Source organism: Mus musculus, chromosome 2, assembly GCF_000001635.26.
Source record: "Mus musculus strain C57BL/6J chromosome 2, GRCm38.p6 C57BL/6J".
NCBI lineage: Eukaryota > Metazoa > Chordata > Mammalia > Rodentia > Muridae > Mus > Mus musculus.
This window is the reverse complement of record NC_000068.7, coordinates 180,589,305-180,598,101: the sequence shown is the minus strand read 5'-3', so window position 1 is coordinate 180,598,101 and position 8,797 is coordinate 180,589,305. Positions and strand designations below refer to the sequence as shown.

Below are 8,797 nucleotides of genomic sequence, written 5' to 3'. Positions count from 1 at the left end.
GTGGGCTGGAAAGAAAAAACCCAGCAACATTTTCTGGCCCTCCTCTTGAGTTAAAATTATCCCAGGACCGCGCGTTACACACGCACCTTTCAGCACACAAGAAAGACTCTTTTCTCTCCCACTCCTCTCCTGGAAGAACCCCCACAGTGAAGGGCATCTTTTAAGAACTGCGAAGGACACACCCAAGCCGCCCAAATCCTAGGAGGATCCCTGTGGGTAGATCTCCCTTCCCAAAGCCTACCATGGCAAGGCTTCTGTATAGTGACAGTCCAGCACTTCTTGCTAGCCACCCCGGCCCTTTCTCTAGAGCTTAGAACCAGGTTCTGGTGCAGGTGGTATTGGATGGCTCTTTTCAGCCACCACTGGAAAGCCTCTTACGCGGCACCCTGTGACCCAGGAGGGAGCAAGATGAACTGGAAGAGTTAAGAAGCTGCCAGAAGTTCAAGGCTGCTAGAGGAGAGAAGGACCCAAAGTTAAGACCTGGAAGCAAGTCCCCAGTAATCTCCCTTAATCTTTCTTCAGATTATTTTACTAGGTCATATGAATGTTTTGCCTGCATATATGTGCACGATGTGCATGCCTGGTGCCCAGAAGTCAGAAAGATGGTTATAAACACCCAGGTGGATGCTGGGTATTGAACATGGGTCCTCTACAAAAGTAACAAGTGCTCTTAACTAGCTCATCTAACTCCCTAGCTAGCTCGTTCCCTTGAATCTTTCAAACACTGAAATCACCTGAGGCTGCAGGATCCCAGCCTACCTGTCCTTTCTGCAAATCTGAGCTTCCAGGACATGGTAAAAGTCCCATATCTGCAGGTAGGGATCACATGACAGGGGTTAACACCAATAGGGTGGATAAGGGTAAGGGTGTGGTTATAAGCAAAATGGCCCCAATGGAAAGCTTTAGCTTTCACCTGCCTGTGAGGTAATAGATCCTCACTCCACTACCAAGCACCAGCTCAGCTCTGCAGCAGGTGCCTGTGAACACACACGGGAGTGAACAAGGCAAAGCTTAGAAAGCCTTGCTCTCAAGCAGCCTGAGACACATCAGAACACCTCATCAGAAACATGTGATAAGGGAAGCAGTTAAGACAGCAGAGGACGCAGTTGGGAACTCTCAACAGCCCATTCCATGGGCTGGAACAGGTGACCCTTTAATTCAACTCAAGACTAGGATATCATGGCCCCTGTAATGTACCTCCTACCGGAAGGTTCTTCTGACCACCCCAGCACCTAGCATGTGGTGTATTGGACAACTAACTGGTGGAAGCCACTCAGATGAGACACAGATGGCCTTTAGAGTGGGTCTAGGGAACAGTTAACACTGAGGCAGACTTGGCCTTCAGGCCTCCCTCCTACCCCCCACCCCCACCCCCCACCCCCCTATATCTGCAGACCTCGCAGCACCTGCCTTTGAGTCGTGCAGAACTGAATGAGGCTGTTTACCTGCTTTGGTGAAGGTGAGGGGTTCAAGTGAGCTAGAATGGCCAGTCATGCCTAGAGTCTCTCCTCACTTTCAAGTGTTGTATTCCCCATCCAACTTGAATCTGTTATCTAGTCAGAGATAACTGGTCACTTGGGATCAGAGGGATCCCTACTGAGGTTACCAGATGCCTTCTATGCATCTCAGAGCATCTACTTCCAGGTCACGATGAAAGCCTTACCAATGAGCCAAATGTCAGCTAAGGTGCCAGGGACTCATAGCCTCCTTGAGCTAGCCTTAGGAGGGCCCTGTACTGTGACCTTGTCAAGAAAGGGCACCTAGGTTCAACAAAGGGCTAACTGTGCTTGACTGCCACTTCATTTACACAAAGACATGTGTCTCCCTCCTCTCCAAGGTTTGAATTGGGGAATCAAAAGAGGAAAAAGCCAGGACAGCTAAGGGGCTGATGATCCAGCCTTGCACACACACACACACACACACACACACACACACACACACACACACACACCAAGACAGTGTTTCTCTGTGTAACAGCCCTGGCTGTCCTGGAACTTGATTTGTAGACCAGGCTGACTTCAAACTCAAGAGATTCACCTCCCTCTCCCTCTTCAGGGTCGGGATTAATGGCATAGTCCACAACATCCAGGTTCCAGAAGGCTGTATACTTAGGAGAGGCCCGCGTTGGGTACTTGCGCTTGGAACCTGTTCCCAGCAAGAGCTTGTGGACAAAAATACCACGAGTGGCACTGGCCACAGTGCTCTCAACTGGGGACAAAAGAGAAGGCTAAGGGTCACAGGCAACCAAACAGAACACGGCCACACCAAAAGACAAAGCCTAAAGAGTTTATTCAGAAAAGGCCTCACTTGGCACCAGACGAAGAAAAGAGGCCCATCCCCTTAGACCCTTAGGGTCTGTTCACAACACAGGGCTCAGAGGGCAGTGGAGGACACAGTGAGGTAAGGAGGCTTCTGAAGGCCTTGGCCTTCCCTGAGGGCAGGGCCTCAGTCCCTCTGGTGGCCACTTCAGTGACCACTAGGGAGAGGCCAGCACTGTGGGGCACCAAGAAGAGCCAACAACAGAGCTCTGGGACAGAAACCCCCTGCAGTGGGCTAATTAGGACTGAGGGGTACCTCTAAGGCTTTGGGGGTTCAACAGAGGCCTCAATCCTTGCCAACTCCTCTGACTCACTCATTGAGGTTCCTGTAGTGTCAGAGTCAGGATCCTCCCCCAGGCTCTTAGAGGCAGCTTGCTCTGGCCCCACCTGGCTTTGGGGGTCCTCTGGCCCCACCTGGCTTTTGGGGTCCTCTGGCTCCACCTGGCTTTTGGGGTCCTCTGGCTCCACCTGGCTTTTGGGGTCCTCTGGCTCCACCTGGCTTTTGGGGTCCTCTGGCCCCACCTGGCTTTTGGGGTCCTCTGGCCCCACCTGGCCTTTTGGGTCCTCTGGCCCCACCTGGCCTTTTGGGTCTTCTGGCCCCACCTGGCCTTTTGGGTCCTCTGGCTCCACCTGGCCTTTTGGGTCCTCTGGCCCCACCTGGCTTTTGGGGTCCTCTGGCCCCACCTGGCTTTTGGGGTCCTCTGGCCCCACCTGGCTTTTGGGGTCTTCTGGCCCCACCTGGCTTTTGGGGTCCTCTGGCCCATTCCCATCCTTTTGGGACTCAGGACACTCTGAAGGGGTAGGAGACAGGGCACTGGCCTGCACTTGAGTGTTACTGGCTACTCCATCACCCTCAGCTCCTTCCTCCACCTTCCTCCGTTTTCTTACCTCATTAGCCACCCTAGCCACAAGACAGGGCTGTTCAGCCTCCCTGGGCTCCTGGCTGGTAGGGCTGAGGGCACACCCCTCAAGGTTGAGGGCAATTTTCTCTACCTCAGAGACACCCTGAGGATCTGGCTCCCCTGGGACCTGCTCCTGCCTGTTCCCCTCCAACTTCCTCTTCTTGCTTTCTTTGGGACTCGGGGACTTAGCCTCATGCCTTTGGTCCCCATCCAAGGTTCCCACATCCTGGGGTTTTGCGCTCAACAGTGAGAGATCCTCAGCTGTTCCACTGTCCCCACTCAGGTCCCTTCCAGATCCACAGGTCCGACCCTGGGTGCCAGCCTCTTGGGAGGGGTCCCCGGGGCCCTCATCTTTATCTGCCTGCCCTAGTCCCATCAGTGGCCGGGATATAGTCTGGGGCCTGAACCTCCGCAGCTTGTCACGGGGCCCCCAGACAAACTCTCGGCGAGGCTTGAAGTGCTCCCAAGCAAAGTGCACGAGCTCCCGGCGCTGGTGCCGGCAGCGCACGGCAAACAGGAAGTAGTCCAGGGCACTCTGGCGAACGCTGGGCAGTTTGTGCTGTACTAGGGTCTCCTCCAGGAAGAAGCGCACCAGCGGTGCCTGGTAGTGCTCTAAGCCCAGCTCGCCCAGCGACTTGAGGATGCGTGTAATACGCAGATTGTTGTGGCTGTGGCTGTGAAGGTAGGTGACAAGAGGTAGGGTGGACCCTGCCCTATCTGGCCAAGGCATCCCCAGTCAAGTCCATCTCAAAGTTCTAGAGTCTTCTCAGGTCCCCACCTAGGGAAATGACCTGGGTACCCTTGACCTGTGGACAGGATCTGCAAGTCCTGGGAGATGGCCCAGTCCATGGACTCCTGTCTGGGAAACATTGCTGAAAGCTAGGAAGGGCTGACCCAGAGTGACTATGCCATCTGGAGGCCTCCCTTGCCTAGCTTTCTGGGTGGATGGAAGGGATTAAACACTCCCAAGCCAAGGAACTGCTTTGTCCATCACCCCACAATTTCTACAACACCTCTATCCTGAGCCACCTGCCACAGAGAGCACTACACTCTGGGCGAAGCAAGCATCAGAGCCTGCATTTGACCTCTCTGCTTAAAACCCAGCCCCAGATACTAAAGGGAAGCAACAGGGACGGGAGGGTGACAGCAGGTCTTGTCCTTACCTGTTGAGATTGTGGAAGCGTGGCTGGAAGTTCTGTGCACGGCATACGGCGCCTGTGTTCCGGTCCTCAAGTTGGATCCCATAGAAGCCCAGCATGAGCTCATAGGCCCGGACAAGACGCTCTCTGACTTCCTTGGAGCTTTTAAATGCCTAGAAAACAATCCCCTGGGACTCAGGTGGCCCTCACTCATCACTGTTCCCAAGGAACACTGGGTGGGCCCCTGGGTACCAGGTAGGGTGATTTTTCCCTTAGACCCTGATTCAGCCTGAGGGTAAGACAAAACACACCTCCAGCTTTCTTCTCCGAGAGGCTGGGGTCACCTCTATCCTGAGCCACCTGCCACAAGGTGTTCCTTGCTGTTGTCCAGGGACCTCCTGGCCCTTATCTCTACTACTTAGTCTTTTAGAGCTGGCCTCCTTTCTCTGAGGTCCCCAAAAGTGGGATCATGGGGCTCTTTTGGCCTAAGACAGGACAGCACTGTCTCAGGGTGACTGCAGGCAGGGGTATCTCTCCTCCCTCCCCCATTCTGGCATAGGTGGAATTCTTACCTCAACCTCCTTCAGTGTGAGGGGCTTGGCATGCCAGTTCACTCCTGGTTCCCTCAGGGGAAACAGCCTGAGAAGATGATGAGGACACAGGGACTTGAGTGCCAGGCAGCAACTCGTTTTTTGAACTCAGTGCCTCTCTTTCATCTCTGGGAGGAGCTAACTGGCCTTTCTTACCCAAGGAAGTGGGTAAGGATGGCAGTCGGCCGAAAGCAGGTAAGACAGCTTCTTAGAACCCCAGCCTATGTGCTCAGTGGGCTGGGTGGTAGAAAGTCAAAATGGCGGAGACCAGTGTGCCTTTCACCAGCTGAGGGGCAGAGCTATCTTTCCTAGGGATTCAGTTTGTTCTTTCTTGTCATTAACCCTGCAGAATTATTCCCACAACGTACTCCGTGACAAGAGGATACTGGGAGCAGATCAGTGGGTTGTCCTCAAGCCAAGGAATGTTGTTCTTGCCAGGAAATGGCATCGTTTCTGAGTCTGCTTTGTGGTATCTCATTCACATCCTGCTAAAAATCAAGTCCGATGTAGTCCAGCTCCAACTCCTCCCAGGACATAAAAGCCTGCCCACAGACCTGAGCACAATAGCCCTCATCTGAACCTGGACATGACATGAGAACTCCCACCTCAGTGTCCAGCCCCACTTCCCTAAGGCTCAATCCACTCACCACTGGATGTAGGAGTGATTCTCTTCCAGGAGGTCATAGTTGTCTTTCCAGTTCTGAAGAATGTCCTCAATGAGAAAGCCTGGACACCCCATGGAGAGAAGTCAGCTACAGTGGCCACCTTGACATAGCTCAGAGGACAGATCTATCAAAATCACTGCCTAGCCCTCAATTCCTTTAGGATTCTCAGGACTCAGCAGAGCTGTCCATAACTCATCTGATATAAGCACACACTAGTTTTAGGTAACTAGGCTACTTCTGTAGGTAAGGGGTGCAATAATTCCTCTCTGGGACATATATCTTCTCAGGCAGGAAGCTCTGTGCTCAAGAGAAATCCCCATAGAGACTAAGTATGGAGCATGGTCTAGGGAAGATGTCTTTGAAGGGCCAGACAGCAAACATCTTGGCTGTGTAGACACATGGCCTTCTCCAGGCTATATCAAAAAGTAACTACATGTGTGGATGGGTGTAACAAGCACCAATAGAACTCTACTTACTGTTTAGTTTCAAATGTTTATGTCATGAAACATATATAGTAGCTCAGACCTGCCTACAATTTCAGTACCTGGAAGGCTGAGATGGAAGATCCTGAGTTTGAGGCCAGCCTGGGATACACAGAAAGACCACCATTTAAAACCTCGAAAGCTTATTCTCTGGCCCTTCAATCTAATATCCTAAGATCTAAGCTCCAATCCCCTCGGTGGTCTGTAGGCATGTTATTGGATTGAGGACAACAGGCAGCCTGAAGCAGAGTGCTAATAGATTAGACAACCGGCCAAGGGCAGAAGGTGCTGGGGCTGCGAGGGCAGGTACCATTTGGCTGGAAGCAGATCTCATTTTTGTAGAAGCTCAGGTTGCACATGTCTCCGTTGCAGTCTTGATCTGTCAAATCCTGAAGGGCCAGAGAAAGGCTGGCTGAGGACTCAGGAGAAACAGCTCTCTCTGAGAGCCCCTCAGATTCATGCAGTCAGGAGTGGGGATAGCTGTCCAAGATCCCAAAGCTCAGCCTGGGATCCTTTCTGTGAGCAAGGGTAGGTTTGGAGGACAACTCAACCTTCATCTCCCCACCAACAGAGGCCACAGATGGTAGCTCCCTTTCTGTACCTCCAAAATACCACAGGGACTGCTAGCAACTAACTCATGGATACAGAGGAGATGGTCTGAAAATGATCCCACGTACCAGCCAGGGAGCCCTGTGAGAAGCACTGAGCCACATGTTCTGTCAGGAGGCTGAAGCTAGACCCTCATTTTAAAGCTAGGCTCTGAGGCTCAGGTCGGGCAACATGCTCTACCACTCTATAACTAGAAGGGTATGGATCTGAAATGACGATGGGTTTGTCTTCCAGACAATAAGGAACACACCCAAGAACCCAAAGCTGGTTTTTCAGCAGACCAGGGGATGTTCTATTTGGGGAGAGGGCTGTGACTTTCGGTAGGAGCCACATGTACCTACCGGGTAGTTGTGCCGGTATCTTTGCATGTCCTGCATAGCACGCCAGTTTCGGTACCTTGTCATCCTAGACTGGGGAGAAAATACAAGGATGAGGTACTGGAAAGTGTCCAGGATGAAGGCAGCACGGTTTGGGCCAACCATCACTGAGCTCTATGTAAGAGGAATGGGTGCTTCTGTTTTTTCTTCTGGTCCCCACCCAGGGTTCTGAGAAGACAGATCTGGACCCTAGAAGAACATCCTTCATTTTGAACACAAACAGTGGCACTAGAATAGCCTCAACAACCACCTCTGCACCTCTCAGTACTCAATTTTCCTCTGTAGGGAGCCTTGGCCTAATCTAGCCTGCAAGCTGCCCAGGTGTGTGGCTAATGCTCTTCTGTCTTTAAGTCCCAGCTGCATCTCCTCCTTGGTCTGCTGGTCAACCTCATTTTGGTCCAAGATCTTTATGTGCCCCCACTCCAACCCTAGTCTCTGAGTACTGTAGTATTTCTCGTCCTATGATTCTGTGAATAGTCACTGGGCTGTATCCCCAAGGGGAGCTACTTTGCCAGCCACAGCCTCAAGAAAAAAACCTAGATGCCTCTGGATGGGTCTGATGGATGGGTGAATGAAGCCTCATCTTTGTAAACCCCTGCTTCTCCCTGGCCCAGTGTGACAAAGACACTGTGCCACCAGGCCTGGGATAGGCTCTTAAGTGACTACTGTTTCAGGTAGGATCTAAGACCTTTTGTGGAGAAACAGCAGTTCTATCAGAGCTTTTGGGAGGCCTTACCACCCACAGGAGGGGCCTGAGCCTGCACTACAAACCTGACTACCCAGCCTCAGCTTCATCCCAATGTGGTCAGGCAGAGGCTAGCTCTGGCCTGCCTGAGAGCTTCTCCAGATTCGGGGCTGCTTTCCCATACAGAGCAGACAACTAGAGATCGAAGCGATGGGGAGAATGGATTTTGGGGTCATAATCCTCACTCTCGTTTTTCTAGGTTCTCCATCACACCCGGAATCACAGCTATAAGCAGGCCAGTGCGTCTTACAGAACGCCACTGAGGTTTACATGCGGCTTGATACAAAAGTATAACGGAACATGCTCCGGGTGGCAACAAAAGTTACCAGAGCTAAGGGCAGATAGACAGACCCCTGCTCCCGGCGTCCTAGGCCGGGGTCACTTCTGAGCCAGTGGAGGCTGTCTGAAGTGGGGTAGGGGCTGAGTGTGGGGTGGAGGGAGGGCAACCTGAGGAAAGGCCACCCACGCAGGATGAGGCCCTGGGGCGCGCTCTGACGTCACCCACGGACGACCCCCATCAGTCGCTTCCTTGACGTCACCAGCGCTCGGTCCGCCAAGGCCTGGGCCCGGCGTCCCCCTAGGGGACAGCGGCCTGGGCCCGGCGATCACGGCCTGGCGTTGTCCTGTCGCCCTCCGGTCCTCCCGCACCGCACCTGGAACAGGCTTGGCCGTGCCTCCTCCGCGTCGCCGTCATCGTCGCCCGTGTCCTCATCGGTCGTATCATCCGCCTGGCCATCCTCGCCGTCCTCCTCGCTCTCGTCCTCCCAGGTGGAATCGCATTCCGGGTCGTCCATACTCGACAGGCTGGACCCGCTTTCCGCGGAAAGGAAAGTGAAAGAGGAGGAAGCGCGGGGGCGGGGCGGCGCCAGGTCCCGCCCACCGCTCAGTTTCCGCCCTTGCGCGGAGTCCCCCAGCAGGGGCTGCTACGCTCGGAGCTAGGCGGGAAGCGGTGTCCTGGAGAAGGCAGTGC

General features: G+C 53.5%; 1 protein-coding gene across 3 annotated transcripts; it reads right to left on the bottom strand.

Moving 5' to 3' along the window:
- Positions 1–2,264: 2,264 nt before the first annotated feature.
- On the bottom strand, positions 2,265–8,695 carry Ogfr (opioid growth factor receptor). Of its 3 annotated transcripts, none has more exons than NM_031373.3 (7): positions 8,481–8,695; positions 7,047–7,115; positions 6,407–6,485; positions 5,597–5,675; positions 4,932–4,998; positions 4,384–4,532; positions 2,265–3,894 (listed from the first exon to the last, which is right to left on the bottom strand). In NM_031373.3, the coding sequence occupies exons 1-7, from the start codon at positions 8,619–8,621 to the stop codon at positions 2,577–2,579; spliced, it is 1,902 nt and encodes a 633-aa protein (NP_113550.3). In that variant the 5' UTR covers positions 8,622–8,695; the 3' UTR covers positions 2,265–2,576. The 3 variants fall into 3 exon arrangements, with proteins under 3 accessions (NP_113550.3, XP_006500774.1, XP_017174758.1); XM_017319269.2 differs by having other exon boundaries at positions 2,459–3,894; positions 7,047–7,110; positions 8,481–8,674; XM_006500711.3 differs by lacking the exons at positions 5,597–5,675; positions 6,407–6,485; positions 7,047–7,115; positions 8,481–8,695 and adding an exon at positions 5,318–5,588 and having other exon boundaries at positions 2,271–3,894.
- Between the last annotated feature and the right edge of the window lie 102 nt (positions 8,696–8,797).

What these genes read in the sequence shown, in the direction of transcription:
- Ogfr (NM_031373.3), bottom strand. Translation starts at nt 8,621, where the DNA reads ATGGACGACCCGGAATGCGATTCCACCTGGGAGGACGAGAGCGAGGAG. An exon ending in TCACACTGAAGGAGGTTGAG is followed by an intron (nt 4,533 to 4,931) that starts GTAAGAATTCCA and finishes ATTGTTTTCTAG; the next exon opens with GCATTTAAAAGCTCCAAGGA. An exon ending in CGCTTCCACAATCTCAACAG is followed by an intron (nt 3,895 to 4,383) that starts GTAAGGACAAGA and finishes CTACCTTCACAG; the next exon opens with CCACAGCCACAACAATCTGC.